Source organism: Pipistrellus hanaki, assembly GCF_964339955.1.
Source record: "Pipistrellus hanaki genome assembly, chromosome: 6".
Taxonomy (NCBI): Eukaryota; Metazoa; Chordata; class Mammalia; order Chiroptera; family Vespertilionidae; genus Pipistrellus; species Pipistrellus hanaki.
Genome location: NC_140508.1, coordinates 38,724,927 through 38,744,053, shown reverse-complemented (window position 1 = coordinate 38,744,053; position 19,127 = coordinate 38,724,927). Strand labels below are relative to the sequence as shown.

The following is a 19,127-nucleotide window of genomic DNA, read 5'->3' as shown; positions in this document are numbered from 1 at the left end:
TCAAACCTGTGTTATTCAAGGTTTAACTGTACAGAAAATTGTTCTAATTAAGTTCAGTATTTCAAAAAATTAGATTGAAGTCATATATTTAAAAAAGTTCTCACATGCCACATTACCAAATACCTAAAAACATGGTTTTGAGCTTTCCTGTCCTGCCATGCTAGTATTATAAATTTTCCTATTTTATTTCAAGAAAAAAAAAACTAACATTACCAAATTATTGCTTTGGTGATTAAAAGCCATTTAACTTTTTGGTTTTCAGATGTCTCCTCGAGAGACTGAAGCACAGTATCAAGAACGTGGGCTTTGGTTCTAGCAGACATTAAACTGGGTGCACAATTTGAGAAAGTACTTAACTTCTTTGGGGCCGTTTCCTCAGTAATAAAACAGGCTAATGATACCCCTACATTAGGCTGATGTTTTGAATAACGACATCATGTATATAACGGAACACAGCAAATCTTCTATAATAATAAAAGTGTAATTAGACCGGAGATCCTTCCGGATGAAGGCTGCGAGGGAAGCGGGTGCTGGCAGCCGGGGGAAGGAAGACCTACCCCTGCAGGAATTCTGTGCACCGGGCCTTGGGTACTGAATAAATAAGACACCATCACTACCGTCAACATCAACAGTAACCCTGACTGGCTGACACATCATCAGGAAAATTAGCCAGGCAATGAGACTAGCAAACATTGTTATTCTACAAGTTTGCCAGCCAGCAGGGATACTTAACAGAAACATGATTTATTAGTAATCAATAACATTTAAGAAAGTTGTAGGCATATTTTTCAGTGATTATCAAAATGATACGCTTAATTTATTTTATGGTAACCCTGAAGCAAATAGGGAATAAATTAACAACAATTTTCTTTCTACTTTGGAGCGAGGGCATGGAAGAAAAATATTATAAGGAAAAAAATGCAAGAAATGTATACGAGATGGGAAAAACTCTAAATGTGATACACACCACCACCATATTGTACACGTGCATGATTTTGTAGTATACACTTTCCCCATGCATTACCTTATCAATTCTCATACACTGTGAAATATTATTGTCTCCGTCTTAAAGGTGGGGAAACTGAGGTTCAGAGAGAGTAAATGACTTGTTCAGTCACAGGCCCTGAGCATAAATTTTTGGCAGAAACACAGACCCAAATCTTCTGAACCAAGCTGGGTTTCCTTTCCACTAGACTGCTTGTGGAAGTTAGTTACTGTACTATCTCGCAACAAAGGTGCTCAGCTGCAGGAAACCACGCCCATGACAGTTCACAACAAGGTCCTCAGCCCCATCCCCAGTGGTGACCGTCCCTGCCCAACACACACATCTTTTAATGGGCTGGCATCTAAAAGAGAAAAGAGCTACTTCCTTGAACCTGCTACCTGAGAATAATTTCTGTTTGGGGATCCATAGTTTGGCTACCAGAAAAGAATGTTTAACATCTTTCCATCCTCCTTCTTATGCTAATTACAGCTCATCGGCATCTGGACACCGACAAGCAAAATCAATCTGACTATAGAAGCAAGCCAAAGACATTTTCTTACCATAAAAAACAAACAAACAAGTATGACTGCGGCATGATTAAATACACAGAACATTTCCCCAGCAACCTGCAGGCTGCTGCGTGTAAAAATCACAGCCAATATCACAAGAGTCCAGGAAGGTGGACTAACAATCTCACACATGTAACTGTATTCTTTATGAGCAGTGAAATGTATACAAGTTTATACCCTTCCACACTGTATCAATTGTTAGACATCAACATTCAAGTACTCACTTAAAAGAAATACCATCGAGAGGCATCTTCACTTCCCCTTATACTCTATCCAAATGAACTTAGCTTTCAGTCCATACCTCATTTCCTTATCATCCTCAAGTGCCAGCACATTCACAATACTTGGAAGAGCCAACATCACTATCCAAGCACAGCTCACCTTTTCAAACTATCAACTCTGCAACCTAATCTTTTAACCTGAAATCTATCCTGCCTTCTAACAACAGAGTCTAACCTCTTAACTGTATGAAAAGACTCACCACCTCTGACAAATGTGTCCAAGACAGTGTGAGTAAAAACAAGCTACAAAATAGTGTCTTCCAGTTATAAAAAATTACACAGCCAGTTGAATGGATGGTGTCCGCGATGTTTTCTGAAATTAATTCTGGGAGTTGAGACTGGGGGTGACTTTTTCTGTCCCACCATCCTTGTCCACATGCTTAAATTTTCTACATTAGTCTATTATAAAAGGCAATAATGCTATTTTTAACAAGCCTCCCCCAAAGACCCACCATGTCAAGATCTTCCCTTGGCTCAGAGAGAAAGTAATAAGGATGCCTATCAAGATTTGTGCTCTGAACATTTTGACCAGTAGCCTCAACACTAGCTGAGCAACAGGATCTGGAGCTTTTTAAAAATATAAATGCTCAGTCCCCAGGCCTCAGAATTTCTGGAGGTGGGGCCCATGTATTTGTATTTTGTCAAAGCTCTTCAAGTGATACTTATCAGTCAGGGTTGAAAACTACAGATTTATGCCTCATTCTCAAGAGAGGACCAACAGAAGGAGAAAATAGGCAAGTGCTGAGTGAAGTGTTTAACTAAAGGCGGTAGCTCAGCTGGTTTGAGCATCATCCTGATACATCTAGGTTTTGGGTTTGATTCCCCATCAGGACACAGATAAGAGGCAACCAATGAATGTGTGAATGGGTGGAACAGCGAATGTCTCCCTTTCTCTCAAATCAATAAATAAAGATTAAATAAAAATAAAGGCAGACAATTGCAAAGTAACCAGATGGAAACGGAAACTGAGGCTGAAGCAGTGCTGAGCTTCAAGAGTAAGAGACCACGAGGAGAGAGAAGGCTGTCAGTGGACAGACACACCCTAAACGTGGAACCCAAGAAGAAATAAAGTGTGGCAGGGCAAAAACGTTTCAGACTAAGAGTTAGAAATTATTTATGAAGTACTGGGGGGCAGGACTTATTGATAACCTGAAGAAAGTGAATAGGAAAAGGATACCAAACAGTTTAAATTAGGCCTACTACTGGTGGGAAGCCTTGAATTTATGAAAAAAAGGAGGAAGGAGGAGGAGGAGAAGGAAGAGGGAGAACACTTTGTGGAAAAATCTTGTGTTAAAATCCTAGTAAAACCATATGCTAGCTCTGTGATCTTTGGAAAATGACAATTTTTCTATGCCTCAATGTTCTTACCTATAAAATGTGGGTAATAATACGAAGCTCACAAGATTATTGTAAGGATTAGATGAAATGAGATAATGAATGTAAAAGCCTATCAGAGAGCTAAAAAAGCTCCCAAATAGAAACACTACGAAGCACATTCCAGTAAAGTTTATGTGTTGCATTTTAATAAACCAGGGCCCACAGTTAATTACTGCCTGGTCCCTAAGTTATTTCCTCATTTTGGCACCACCTAAAAATGCTGGAGAAATAACCTAGAAAAGTTTGGCTTTTTCTCTACTGTTACTTCTACATTCCTGGTATTTGTTTTACTTCTATAAAGAAGATACATTGTATACTAAACAATTTCTATAAAATTTAATCAAGATTATAAATGAAAACTAACAGTCATATTGACAAAATAATAAATGTACCAGTGGAAAATCCTATACCCAAAATAAGAATTCAGCTAATGCTGTCACTAAAGAACAAAGTTTCTACCTGGCAAAATGAGAACCACAGAAGAAAGACAATAAGTGATAAATGTTTCTTCTTCACCCTCTCTACATAGGCCCTCAAAATAAAAATTGAATTTGTTCCAAATTAGCTGAAATGGTCAAAATAACTAAAATTAGTACTATATTTGTGACCTGTAAAATTAAGGGAGAGTCCTTTTTTGAATACTTAATAAAACAAAACTAAAAAACAGCAATAATTACCAAAATTAATGAATGCTTACTAAGTTCCTAAGCATCTTACATATATAACTCAGTCAATTTTCACAACAGCTCTGCAGGGTCTCATGGGAGCTTAATAATACACAGACCCACTAAATTATGCAGACTGGTGGAACTGGACACTCTGAGCATGTGTCCCAGATAACTATATTTTAAACAAGGTCCCAGATGATTCTGATAAGCAGCTAGGTTTAAGACAGTCTGTCTCTCCCAACTTTTATTTTACACATGCTGGTTTTTGTTTTCACTTGCAGTCTTACACCTGGGTAACTCAGACCAAAGGTTTGGCTTAAAAGCCGCATTTCTACGTAGAGTTGTTTCTAGTCTGCAACTGTTCTATCACCACCCAGAGTAGATTAGGAGCCCTTTCTTTGTGCTCCCACAGTGTTTCACACTTTCTTCTGCCTTTTCATCTTGTAATATAAATGCAGGTTTCTACGTCTGTCTCCTTAGCTGGACTGTGAGCTTGTTTACCTTTCATCTACAGACACTTAAGACTGTTACAAAGAAAGGGTTAGTGATTTGCTTTAAATTAAGAAGAAAAAAGAATGAATCTTCACTGACCCACCTTTAAGACCCTATCCATAGAAATAAACTCTGCAAGAGTGAGAACTAGAAGAGTCTGGTATCTCATTGAAGAAGTGATGGACTTTAACAGGGCTAGCATTACCAGGGTTACTACTAAGGGTTCAGGTTATAGGCCATCATGATAACTAGTGCCTACCCCATCTCCCTGGTAGCTTATGACCCAGCCTGTCTGCATATGGAACCCCGGTCCACAACTGGGCTTTCACACCCACAGAAGTCAATGAGTTTGATCCTACATATAAACGTGAGGACTGGGAGAGATAGGGATGCCTTCTGTTGAAAGGAGACTGCTAGGCAGTAACTATATTACTATTTACTGAATGTCCACATGATAACGACTATATGTAGGACGCTGATGATCATTATTCTTCACACAACTCTTTAAGAAAGGATTTTATCAGGCTTATTGATTAAAGAGGAATTCAAGGTCCAGAAAGAATAACTCACCCAAGGCCACCAGCTAGTTTGGGGGCAGGTCAATCCATCTACAAAGACAATCCTCCTTCCACGACTCTGTGCTGCCTCCAGATACCAACCAGGAGATCACTGGAGCCACTATAGTGTTGGAACAAGCTTTAGAAGCAGACCTAGGCTTAAATTCTGCTTCTGTCATTCATTTGCTAAAAGGTCTTTAGTAATGAAAAAATAAAAATAAAAAGTCCCTGAGATTTATCTGTAAAGAGATAGAAATGCCTAATTCAAACAGTAGGTGCATTTGTAAAGCCCTGAGCGTATTGGTGGATGCCCAATAGACGTGCGTTGGCCATTATTAGCCTGTTTCCCCACTCTTCCTTGCAAAAGAGAATATCAGTTTCTTCCAGAATGGCAAATACACCCTCAGTTTCACTGTCTTCCTCGTTGACAAACAACTAAGCTATGTTCTACTGGGGAAAGAAAGGCCTGAGGGTAAATTCTTAATACGATGGAACCAGTTAGCAAACCAGATGTGCAACACTCAAAATCACCGCCTCAAGCCTGATAGGAACCCCCAAGTCTAAACACATTGTTATTTCAGCATCCCTACATTTTGTCATCTGAGGTCAGGATCGAGACAAGCAGCTAGAGGGAGAGAAAGGGAATTGATCCTGAATCTGTTCAATTATAAGGTTTTCAAATAGTAACAAAAAGAACAGCAAGACATTTCCACCCTTGTTTCAACATAAGGTGCCTGTTTGTACATGACGTAATATCATTCTTAAAATTAAATGCTGTTCACTCTTCACTTACTCATTGTTCTGACCACTATAACCAATCTTTTATGATTTTTAAGCTTGGAGAATACAAAAACAGGGGGCAGAACTTTGAATTCTCTGTTTACAGGTGATATGGAGGAGAAGTGGGGACACAGGGCTCTCTGGGGAAACTTTTTGTCTCACATGCCACAAAGGACTGGCAGGCATGTTTATAGTCCACCTCTTATGATTGGCAGATTCAGGGTTTCAAGGAAAGCATTTCTTCAGGCGAATACTTATAAAATTACCAACAGAATACAAAGAAGAGGAACATGAAGAGAAAACACATCCTCAATGCAGCCACTAATATTAGTGAAGCAGGCACCGTGCTAAGCACGTTATCTGTATTATGTCACATAACCACCATGTAGCACCCTTATGAAATAGATTCAGCATTATCCCAATTTTACAAATGAGGAAATACAGGCTCAGAGAGGTTAAGCAACTTTCCCAAAATCACAAAGCTAGTAAATGCAGAAGCAAGACACCAATCCAACTCTTGTCTTCATTCAAAACCCATGTTCTTAATTATCTACCTATCTCTCTATATAAAAGCCAAATATGTTAATTGTCCTTCTGACTGTTCAACCAGTTACTATAATGCACACTGACCACCAGGGGGCAGCGCTTCAATTGGTAGGTTAGCTTGCTGCTGTGGTCTGACCAATCAGATGGACTGGACATGCCCTGGAGCCCTCCCGCGGCTCCTCCCCGGCACTGATCATGCGCCGGTGGGGTGCCTTGGCCTGGCTTGTGCCCTCTCACAATCCCGGGACCCCTTGTGGGATATTAGAGAGCTGGTTTTGGCCTCATCCCCACAGGCCAGGCTGAGGGATCCCACAGGTGCATGAATCTGTACACTGGTCCTCTAATATCACATATTTGTTATACATGCCTTAGCTCTGCCCCCTCTGCCACTTCCATTATTAGTATAAGAACGTAAAACTATTTATTTTTCAAGAAACACTCTTTTCTTAAGCCTTCCCAGAATCCCTAGAAGCCTGGGCTTCCACAACCTCTAGTATAGCATTTAGTATAGTATGATGTCTGGGGTCAGTATTAAAAGAATGATTCATAATAAACTAACATTTCCCAATCCCCACACTATGTTAGACTTACATACTAATAATAATTCTCAATAATCCAAAAAAGGGTGGTATTAATTCTATTCTTATAGATGAATAAACAAACATGTATTGAACATTACTATGGAACAGATGCCATGGTACTGTGGGAGAACCATGAACAAGTTAACATGGTAAGAGTTCTTTCAATTTCACAATGCTCTTAACTATAGCATGTGTCTCAATCTTGGTTGTAGATGATACAGAGGTGTTAAATAAACACTTTCAACCAATGCTTACTGAGCAGCTACCATGCACCAAGCACTGTGAAAGACACTAGATATGTCTGCCAATAATTTCACTAAGTCATTTGCCATATAATTTGTTCAATTTGAAAGAATAAGAGTCCCTAATACCATGATGACCTGCCCTGGGTCAAAGTTAGAACCAAGGTGTTCTAATCATGACCTGCTCTGGGTCTAACTAAGGTTAGAACCAAGGTGTTCTAATCAAGAACTTTTGACTTCATCAACAATCCAGAGAAAAGATCAAGCTAGTTTGGCTGGACTCAAAAAAGCAAATACTATAGCATGACTTTGTGAAACAAGTGTGAGATTTGTGATCAGAAGCTTAGCGTCTAAGTCTTAGTTTAGCTACTTACCCACTGCATGACTTGAAGTCATGATATCCTTGAGTCTTACAATTTCCTCATCTTCAGAATGAGAAATAACATCAACCTTATGGGAATGTTGTAAAGCTCAAATATGATCAGTGGTGTGAAGACACCTGATCATATCAAATGCACTGGTAGGTTGAAAAATTCCAGTGTCCTTAACCTATATCATCATTTCCCTTTTACCAGAAGTATCTTTTTCTCCAAGTATTCCTGTTCTCTCGTAACCTTTAATAATGAAGTACTCTTTTCTGATAAGTCTTTGTAGTTGCTAATGATTTTTTGGTAACTATCTGCAAAATTGCTTCCTTCCCTTCCTTAAATTATAAATTTATTGAGGGCTGGGAGTTCCTCTGTAATTTGAGTGGTGACATACAGGATGGACTCTGAGAGGACAAGAGAATTGGGAGACTAAAGCAAGAGACTTATTAAAGTTACAGTAATAGTTCCTGAGAAGTGATGAGTACAGTCAGTGGCAACAGAGAGGACTGATTCAAGAGTTTTTTTATAAGGTAAAATTCATAGGACTTAAGATCAATTACATGTTGGGAATATTAGAGTTAAGATGGTGCATTGATTTTTGCCATGGGTGATGAGGTGGAAAGTAGTGACATTTACCAGGATAAGGAAACAGAAGAGACTTGGGCAATGAAGGAATGAGTGTGGCTTTGAAAGAGATGAGTTTGAGTATCTGATGGGATTGTTAGCTGTGCCAACCAGAGCTTAGGAAAAATACAAGGTTGAAGACTTGGGAATCAATGACAAAGAGATAGAAATTAAAGCTTCAGGTAGTAGGTGAGATCACCTAAGAAGAGAGAGAGAGAGAGAGAACAACAACAACAAAAAAGAACAGGCAGAGAAAAAGGATCTGGAGATGGAACACTAGGAAAGAGATTTCCCCCAGAACAGGGATTCTATTTTGTTCTCTTCTCCTTGGGACCTGTCACATACTAGGTCTTTGTTGAATTTTGGACATAGCAGGAATCCTCAATGAAAGTTGCCCCAAACAATGACTTACCTATGCTGGTTTAAGTTCCCTTCTTCACTAACTGCAGGAAGGGTTTTGCCATTTCCCTGTGTAGGTGGTGGGAGTTTTGGTCTGTACTTCCTCACTGTTAGGGAGTCCAAGAAGCACTGGCAACTACTAGTACATGTAACCTGACATGCGGAGTGCACCAGAATCACAGTTCTTTGCAGAATGGTATTTAATGCACTAACCTGTCATCAACTGCTGTCCTTCTTCATAAGGTAAAATGTGTGCACATGCTCAGCATGCACACCATACACCTACACACTGTGTGGTAGCTCACCTCCTTAAAGCTTATAACAGCCTCCAGGGGAACCATGTTAAAATAGCGCAATTAACTAGAACTGCTACAAACTCAATAACTCACCTACCTAATGAAGCAATATAAGAAAAATTGTACCTATTTTAATAAGAATTTTAAAAAGAGACAAGAAGTAAAAGGTCAAATGCCATTTCTGGATCCCAGCTCTTTTCTTCTCTCTCCTATTCTGAAGCAGTTAATACCAAGGAGACAATATATACTGTGCTATTCTTTATAAAACCAAAGAGGCAGCCAATCATGCTATTGCACACAAGGGCAACTTATTTCTTTCCAACCCATCCCCCAAGCTAAATGCCTTCCCTGATCTATTTCTGAAGGTTTTATTATGCAAACCTGAATGGATTTCAATTACAATAATTCTTTTCCTTCCCTACCCCAACTCACAAAAGAGGAATTAAATTACCAGCAATTCTGGGTTATAAGGACAGTTTTTGCTTCTTCTTTCCTCTCTAGTCACCTTAATCAAAAAGTTCTCTTTCTCAACCTCTTCGTAGGCTTTAGAAACACAGTTGCTTCTGTTACACCTCACCATTTTGCTTCTAAACAAACTGGGTAAAAAACCACCCACCAGGCGTATGACTGACAACCATCAATCTGAACTGAAGGCCACTGCATTGATGTTAACCTTGCAGGGTTCTAAGGAGAGTTCCAAACCCATGTCTGTCCTCATTGAGCAGTCTTTTAGGAAAGTGGTGTTCATTCATGCAGTCAATGAACATTTACTGTGCATCCACCGCATGCCTAGCACCAGGCTGGGTCCTTGGACTTAGAGGTAGAAAGGCCATTCGTTCCAAAATAGTAAAGGCTATGAAGGCAAAGTCTGGAGACCAAAAGTACGTTTAATTGTAGGCTCTATTCTAGTCCAGGGTCTTATGGTATGCCTTCCTGGGGAAGTGAGAGAGAAACCAAGGACCTGAAAGATGACTAAGAGGCAGACAGAAAAAACTGTTACAGATTGAGGAAAGAGCATGGTGGAAGCCTGGGGCCCGGAATGAGCTGGGCAAGTCTATAAATACCCCTGATAGCTGAGCTATTGTGCTGCTCTAGCTCAGCATACACAGCTGACCAGCACACAGAGAGTAAGCCAAAGGACAAGGCAGAACAAAGAAATTTGCACAATGTGCCCTGCCCCGCTCGGCCCTGGTTCTCTACCTTCATGGCATGAGTTGAGGACCAGTCTGCCAGGAGAAGGAGCAGCTAGCTAGGACCTCCAGCAAGAGGTTCACTTCTTCTCTCTGGGTGTTGATGTATTCAAGATGCAGAACTCCTCCTCACCAGTCATTACGGTCCAAACACGCTTTCCAGGAGCTGTCTTACCACGCCATTGCCTTCACTAATATAATGTTATCAATTCCTAATGCGGTAGAGCAAATGTACTGCTACCAGCATTCAACCAGGCACATTTTTTCAGAAGGGAAACAGCTGCTCATTGATTCAGTCACTTCTCCTCTTCTCAGTACCATGCACAGAGAGCAAGAAGCCAGCTAAGGGCCGTTTTCCTTCTCTCCTTCAAGCATGTCTCTCACTAGAACCCGGCAGGTCGCCACAGCAGAGTCTTTGAGGAGCTTCCTGGATTACAGGACAAGACTGTAACAATAGGCAATAGAGTCTTAAGGTGCAGATATCAGTTTCTAGTTAACAATCTAGTTTCCTCATTTTATGGACCAAGAAGGAAATTAGTCTGGCAAAGTTAAATAAAGGGTAACACAGTTAGAACCACAGCCTGATTAATTTCTCAGCTGATTTCCTAAAAACAAACAAACCATCTACTTGATAGGTTGTTAAGCCTAAATAAGAGAGCCCAGAGCACAGCAATATCAGGACTGTGGCAGGTTTTCATGGAATGATGACTGTCTCCAAAATTTTCACCTAGATCTCCAAGATCATCTATTCACTCTCCCATGGCCTCATTTTGCTAAATTTTGATAGAGAGAGAAAGAAAAAAAAGGTCAGCAATAGGGCTATTTACGGCTGATAAACATGTTTATGTCAAAACCAATTTGAGGTGAACTGAACTCTGGTTGTTATAGATCTCTAGTTCACAGTGTTTTGCACCACCAGTCCTCCCCCTTGCTAGACTTCCTGTTGTTTCTGGAGAGTTGATCTGCTCAGAGAAATTATCATTGGAAGCTACTACTAAAGACAGTCACATCACTTTCCCTTAAGCCACTGCAGTTGGAAAACACTAGGCCAAGTAAATCTGAGAAAGAAAACTTTTATCTAAGAGAATAAGCAATGCAAAAGGTCCTTCAGATACCAATGCCAATTGTATTAAATCACTATAAAAAAAAATCACCCAAAGCATGGGACAAATGTTAACTTTGACAAGACAACCAAATTAGTCAGCCAATCAGCTCCTCATACCCCTCCTTAACGCTCCCCACACTTTAAAATAACCATCCAACCAGGTGAATTCCTTAGTACAAGCGTGTTAGCCTCCAGCCGAACTGTCAATGCTCATAAATCCCCTGCCTTCCAGATTGTACTGCGGCTATTTATTGGGGGAGGAATGCAGCAGGCACTAGACAATAGCAGGAAGAGATTGGCCTAGCGGTAACTACTCTGGTTACAGCATCGCAATTCATGGCAGCATTTTGCTGGGAGTATGCACCATCAGGGAGGAGAAACATAAAAAGGGGAATCTGGGCTGTAAATAGTTTATTTCGGCAATTCCTGATGTTAGCTGAATCATACTTTAATACAGAAATACATGAAAGCACCACTCCGGAGGTGACATGTGTTGCCATCTCATTACTCTTTTCAAAAGTGTCTTCCATCAGAGAGACACCTTGCTACAAATTATAGAGAAGAAAACAAAACCTGCACGCAGAGACTTATTAACAGGCCAGGAGGAAATGGAACCACCAGGATTCAAGAAGGTAGAGAACCAGTGAACAAAGACCATCAGAGATCTGGGGTCTCTGGGTTGCTTTTCCATGCATGGAAAATATAAAAATATAGAAAAGAAGAAGGCAGTATTCTTCAGCTAAGAGTCTACTCCTCAAATGCGTATCAGAGTTTTAAAAGTAGCTCTTATTTCCACCATTTCTCTTAATACACCTAAATTAGTCTTGAGTTTTCCAGTGTATCCTACCTTCATGTTCCTTCTCAGTGGTTCCCACTTTCTTAATCTTCTTGGGAGATTTCATAAAGAGGGGAAAGATGGTTCGTAAGCCAAGAATGTCAACAAACTTATGGCAATTGTCTGTGCCCTCGGGCCCAATCATGGCATGGTCCAGCACTTTCAGGGCACTGCTCCTCGAAATCTTCTTTTCTCTGGGAACAAAAGAGGTTTCATGTAAAGCATTTCATAAGGATGTTCTCTTCTTTAAAAAAATAAAATAAATGTATTTACAACAGTACTCATTATCATGGGAAAAAGATAAAAAAAAAACACACACAATTTAAATGTACACCAATAAGGTTATTATATTATGGTACATCTACACGGAATACTACACACTTGTTAATAATTAGGAGAATCTGTAATATCATGAACAACTTTATAAGGTTAGAATGATAAGCATAAAAGGTAATACATTAAAAATTCTATATGAAACCATTAACTCAATTATGTGGAAAAATATGCATTAAAAAACTGGCAAAAATAGATAAAAATGCTAACAGAAATTATTTCAAGGTAGTAGAATTACGGATCACTATTATTCCTTTTTCTTTATTTTTAATGGCTGTATCAATATATAACTCACATACCATACAATTCAACCACTTAAAATGTACAATCAAATAGTTTTTGGTATACTAACTGCTGTGTTCAACCATTGCCACAGTCAATTATAGAACATTTTCATTACACTGACAGGAAATCCCCTTCCCTTTAACTGTCACTCCCCCTATTCCCCCCAATCTCATCCTAGCCCTAAGCAACCACTAACCTATTATATTTTCTGTCTCTATGGATTTACTTATTCTGGACATTTTACGTAAATGGTATCATAAAATATGTGGACTTTTGTGACTGGCTTCATTCACCTAGCATAATGTTCTCAAGGGTCATCCAGGTTGTAGCATGTATCAGTGCTTCATGCTTTTCTATGAATAACAGTTCATTGTATGGATATGCCACAATTTGTCTAGCCATTCATCCATTAATGGACCTTTGGGGTGCTCCTATCTTTTGGCTATTTATAAATAATGCTATCAACATTTGGATATAAGTTTTTGTATGGACATATGTTTTCAATTCTCTTAGGTGTGTGTATACCTAGGAGTAGAATTGCTGGAGTATATGGTTAATTCTATGTTTAACCTTCTGAGGAACTGTCAAACTGTTTTCCAAAGTGGTTGAACTATTTTACATTTCTACCAGTAATGTACAATGTTCTGATTTCTTCACATCCATGCCAACACATATCAACTGACTTTTTGGTTCTAACCATCCTTGTGTGTGTGAAGTGGTATCTCATTGTGGTTTTGATTTGCAGTTCCCTCATAACTAATGATGTCAAGCATCTTTTCTTGTGCTTATTGGCCATTTGTATACCTTCTTTGGAGAAATGTCTATTCAGAACCTCTGACTACTTTTTAATTAGTTTAATTATCTTTATTACTGAGTTGTAAGAATTGTTTATTCTGGATACAACACCCTTAACTTACGTTATTTACAAAGATATTTCTTTTCACTCAGGAACTGTCCTTTGACTTTCTTGATAATGTCTTTGAAGCACAAAAGTTTTTTTTAATTTTGATGAAGTTCAAGTTACCTATTTTTTCTTTTGTTGCTCACACTTTTCACATGACAAATCCAAATGTCATGAAAATGTACATGTTTTCTCCAAAGAGTTTAACAGTTTTAATTCTTACATTTAGTTTGTGATTCATTTTGAGTTAATTTTTGTTTGTGGTGTGAGGCAAGTATCCAATTTCATTCATTTACATGTGGCTATCCAACAATAGTTCCAGCACTGTTGTTGAAGAAAATATTCTTTCCCCATTCAATGGTCTTGGTATTCTTGTTGAAGTCAGCTGTCCATAGACAAATAGCTTTATTTTTGAATTCTCAATTAAATTCTATTAATTTATGCCAGTACCACAATGTCTTAATTACCACTACTTTGTAGTTTTTAAAATTGGGTGCTCTTCTTTTTCAATATGGTTTGATAATTTCTGGTCCCCTACAATTCAAAACTACTTGTAAGATGAGCTTGTTAATTTCTACAATGAAGTCATTGTGTTTCTTATAGGGATTATGCTAATTTTTTAGATTGCTTTGGGGAGTATTGTCAATTTAACAATATTAAATCTTCTGGTCCATGAATATGAAATGCTTTTCTTCTTATTAGGCCTTCTTTAATTTATTTCAACAATATTTTATAGTTTTCAGAGCATAAATTTTATACTTCTTTTGTTAAATTTACTCCTTTGTATTTTATTCTTGATGATATTATAAATGGAATTGATTTCTTAGTTTTACTTGTGGGTTATTCATTGCAAGTGTATATAGATACAATTGATTTTTGTATAGTAACCTTATATCCTGCAACCTTGCTAAACTTGTTTATTAGTTTCAATAAGTTTTTAGTGGATTCCTTAGAATTTTCTATATATAAGATCATGTCATTTGCAGACAGAGGTAATTCTACTTCTTCCAAAAAAGCTCCCTTCTATTCCTAGTTTAAGTCTTTTTCTTTCTCTTTCTTTCTTTCTTTCTTTCTTTCTTTCTTTCTTTCTTTCTTTCTTTCTTTTTTTTTTAAATCATGAAAGGCATTGGGTTTTTGTCAAATGTTTTTTTCTGAATCTTATTATTCCCTTTTTCTATTTTCAGTATTTTTCATTTTTCCATACTGAACACTCAGTACTTTTTAGAATTAGAAAAGATAAACTATTTTCAAGAAAAAACAAAGGTAATTGCCCTGCCCACCCACCCCTGAATCCATAGGTCACAGAATAATCCTTCCATTAGCTACTACTCTTGGAGATACTTCTCAAAGGATTATCATTTTCCATAACCTGACACTGTTTTGTTTAACACTCTATGAGGTAGAGGGGAGTAAGTCAGTCATTTCGTATTTTAGTATAGCTGGTAAATCAATGTTTACTGAGCCCCTACTCAATATTGTGGTGAGCACAAAAGAAAAACAAAAATTAAGATATGGCCTCTGCTTTCAAAAACATTTAATCTACAAATATTGAATGGATACCTCTTTTGGGAATAGGACATATCAAGTCCCAGTTCTCATGAGCTTAATTCTTACTGCAGGAGACAAATGGAAAATCAAGATATTGATAGTGGTTAAGTGTCATGGAAATAAAGCAATGTGAAAGAATGACTGGAGAGGATTTTTAATTTAGGTAATTAAAGAAGGCCTCTTAAAGGGTAACATTTTTATAGAGATCTGAGTGATGTAATGAGATAAATTTGTCATAGATATTTTAGGGACAAAACATTAAAAGCAGAAGGAATAGCCAATACAAACGTCCTAAGGCAGAAATAAGCTGGCATGGCAAACACACACACACACACACACACACACACACACACACACATACCCCACAAACAGAAAAAACAACCACCCCAAAAACAAAACAAAAAACCCACAAAAAAGAAAAAACAACACACAAAAGGCTGGCATGCTTGAAGAATATCAAGGAGCAGTGTTTTGCTGAGATCAGAGACAAAAACATGAGCTATGCCTTATAGTCTTGTAGTACAAAGACAGCCTCCGACAAAAGAACTGATTCCAGGAGCTAAAAGACACTTCTACATGTTTGTTCTGAGACTTTTATGTGTTAGGGGGGGAGGGGGAGAGGGAGAGGGAGAGGGAGAGGGAGAGGGAGAGGGAGAGGGAACGGGAGAGGGAGAGGGAGAGGGAGAGGGAGAGGGAGAGGGAGAGGGAGAGGGAGAGGGAGAGGGAGAGGGAGAGATAGGAATGAGAATATGTATTTGGGGGAATATGGGAAAAGACATATGCAAATATTTGAAAAGAAATGAGAAAGTAAGGTAAAAGGCTACTCATTAGTAAAGATAAGAGAATCCATTAGGTTGAGAGAAAAGCCAGGGTGAGATTTTAAAAAATTATTATTTTAAATAATATTGTTAATGTAGATGGTCAGCTGGAGTGCTGGGAGTCTCTCCCATTGGCCAAGATGGCAAAGGGGGGGGGGGGGGTTCTTACACCAAGTGTGCAAAAAGATGAATGGGTCGAACCCAAGTGCACCAAAAGCCAGAAAGATGGATAGGGCCCCAGCATGCCAATATGGGGAATTTAATCATATTTTTATGGTGTCAAAAAGACAATGGTAATGAAGAGACTAAAGATAAAAAAAGGGGAGAACTAACTGATAGAACTAGGCAACTGGTCAGTCAGGCAATGGAAGGCAAGCCTGGTTTAAAAAAAGGTGGTAGTAACATAACCCAAATCCCTTCATCCAATTTCTTACACGAAAGCCCAAGAAAAGGAATCAGAAATAACATTCTTTTGAATAGTCTTTAGTAGAAGAAGCACTATGAAAATACTGCACTATTAAGGTGTTAACAGTGCAATCCTGGGTCAGACAAGCCAGTCAGGATTGAGTCCAATGAGTGAAGGAAAGGAGAGTAGGTAAAAAGCTTGCCAACAGTACTTGTTGGTGGCAAGACCATCCTTGTTTACCTGAGACTATTCCATTTTTAGCACTCAAAGTACCACATCCCAGGAAATCCCTCAGTTCTGGGCAAACTGAGACAACCTGTCATCCCACTTGGTGCCAACCTCAAATACCAAGGATGTATTGTGACTATTCCTACTCTGATTCCCCTTGCTGTGGGATCAATAAGAGCAACCCATAGATACTCACTTATGACATTCAATCCAACTACTGAGTTTAAAAGAAAAAAAGAGGCTACTGGTAAGCACTTGCCTTCGTGCAATAGTCACTACACTAGCTGTTATAAGCTCCCTCTCTTTTAGCAATTAAAGGACAGATAAATAAAAATAATTTCAAAAGCTTGAAGCAGTGAAAATTAAGTCCAAGGAGTGGGAGGTAGAGATAGTTAACTTTATCAGGGAGAAGTCAGTGAAGGTGATACCTGAACTGAGTCTGAAGAATGAGTATTTGCCAGGCAGTGAAGAGAGAGCAATGACATTGGTGGCAGTGGGGTAAAAATCATCTGGAAAAGGTACAGAAGGCCTTTAAGAGCATGCCACCTGAGGGAACTAGAACTCGTTTTGAATGACTGGTGGTGGAAGACGACTGAGGCTGTGGTCAGGAACTAGATGCGCTACCAGGAGCCTGAGCTCCATGCCACAGATGTTGAGAAGCCATGAAATTCTAAGAAAAGGAGGGCATCAGATGGATACATTTCAGATAGTTTAATCTGGCAGCAGTGTGAGAAAGGGATATAGAGCTACGGGTAAGGAGGACAGTAACAACAGGGTAAGTGAAAAATGGCAAAGGGCCCAGCCAGTGTGGCTCAGTGGTTGAGCACTGACACATGAAAAAAGAAGTCACTGGTTTGATTCCCAGTCAAGGGCACATGCCCTGGTTTCGGTCTTGATCCCCACCCAGTAAAGGGGCATGCAGGAGGAAGCCGAGTAATGATTTTTCTCTCTCTTCGATGTTTCTATTTCTTTTCCCCTCTCACTTCACCTTTTTCTAAAGATCAATGAACACATATTTAAATCAATGACAAAGGATTCTGACAATGGTCGGGGAATAAAAAAGGCATATTTGTGCAACATAAAGTCTTAAGTATCAGGAGCAGAGAAAACAAGGCTCCAAATTCAGCAGGTTTGGTTTTTTGCATCAAGATGAAATTCTAAGAGGAAACTAAACAAAAAATTTTATTTGCTTTTACTGTAGCTGGACTTTAGCAATCTACTTTATAAACTTGAATTACAAAGGTTGTGACGAGGACAGATGATCATGTGAGCAGAAATTAGGAAACTAAGGTACAATATCCTTATTGTTTAGACTCAGGAAAAGGCCTCCTGAAATGAATGACGGCCATGTAACAGGGCAACTTCAGTTACCGTTCAGCATACATTCAAACCATTTAAAAAATAACAGCAATTGTTTGGAATCCTGAAGGCAAAGAACTCTGGTTTAGTCAAGTCTTTTTTTTCTTGCCTAAGCAAATTCAACAAACAAAAGATTTTAAAAGTAAAACCCTTCTTCAGACAGGCAGTGTAAGACACGTTTAAAGGGGGGGCAGTAATTGCATATTGATCACCATTTAGGCAAGCTGCATGGAGGTGAACTTTGGAATATTCATTGGGCTTAAATTCAGGCTTTTAGCAATCAATAGCTGTTTGGCCTGACTTTCTTGGGTTGACTTTATTTGAAATATTTATTCTGCTGGAGGACAAGTAGTTTATCTTAGTCTTGTCTGGGTTCATCAGGTTGTCGATCATGCCAGGACCAATGTGAATGCAAAAGCCTCCATAAATGTGGATGGTTGTGGGAAATAACTGGGAGTCGTCTACTGCTTCCCATTCTGCCAAAGTGATCCTTCTGATGATGAGGAGGGGTGGGGAAAGGGAAGTTTGCTTATTCTTCTATATTATACAAAAAACACTTTTGCAATGAACATGCATTCTGAGTATAATTTTTTGTTCATTTGTTCTTTCATAAAATATTTACAAGGTACTTAACATGTGCCAGATATTAAGTTGAGGATGTAGAGACAGCCACAGCTCACACTTCTGAGGAGCTCAGTTCACAGCGGAGACAGATATGTAGACAATAAATAACCTGAGAGTAGCCCAGTATTACAGCGAGGAGTATAAAAAGTAGAACGTGAACACCAGAAGGGGGCTGACTATCTCTGAGTCGAGGAGGTCTCACAAGGAGATGATGCCTGAACCATGCTTCACTGAATGTCTTTCCTGTACAAGCAAAAAGGAAAAAGCTATTTCAAGCAAAAGGAAACAATTGCACATGCAAAGACACGAATAAGCATGGAACATTCAGGGAAGTGGTGCATGGTACTACTTGAATAGAAAGAGCAAGAGGGCAGCAACAAAGCATGCTGATCTTGTGTATTAGAAAGATTACACTTGCCACAGTGAGTTGAGTTGGACAATACTGGGGTGGGGAGGGATCCCAGGGAAGCAGAAGAGAGAACATATATAAGAGGTAGAGAGACTGGTAAAAAAAGGAAAAGTGATAGTAGACTAGGAACTAGGAGTTCAAAGGAATGAGTTCAGATTGAACCTGAGGCGCCTATGAGACATGACAACAATGTCTAACTTTTTATGAGTATGAAGTCTAGGAATGAGATTAAAAATAGGGGGAAATTTGGAAGAATCATTAAATTTATGGGGAGTAACTGAATCAATGGTATGAATAAGACCACTCTAAAAGAGTACAGAA

At 38.9% G+C, this 19,127-nt stretch overlaps 1 protein-coding gene across 1 annotated transcript in view; it reads right to left on the bottom strand.

Annotated features, from left to right (window-relative positions):
• The window catches only part of CTNNBL1 (catenin beta like 1), a 166,649-nt gene that overhangs the window by 49,601 nt on the left and 97,921 nt on the right, over positions 1–19,127 (bottom strand). Inside the window, exon 11 of the mRNA XM_084888682.1 lies at positions 11,908–12,089. Coding sequence (XP_084744808.1) covers positions 11,908–12,089 — 182 coding nt within the window. The remainder of the gene's footprint in view (positions 1–11,907; positions 12,090–19,127) is intronic.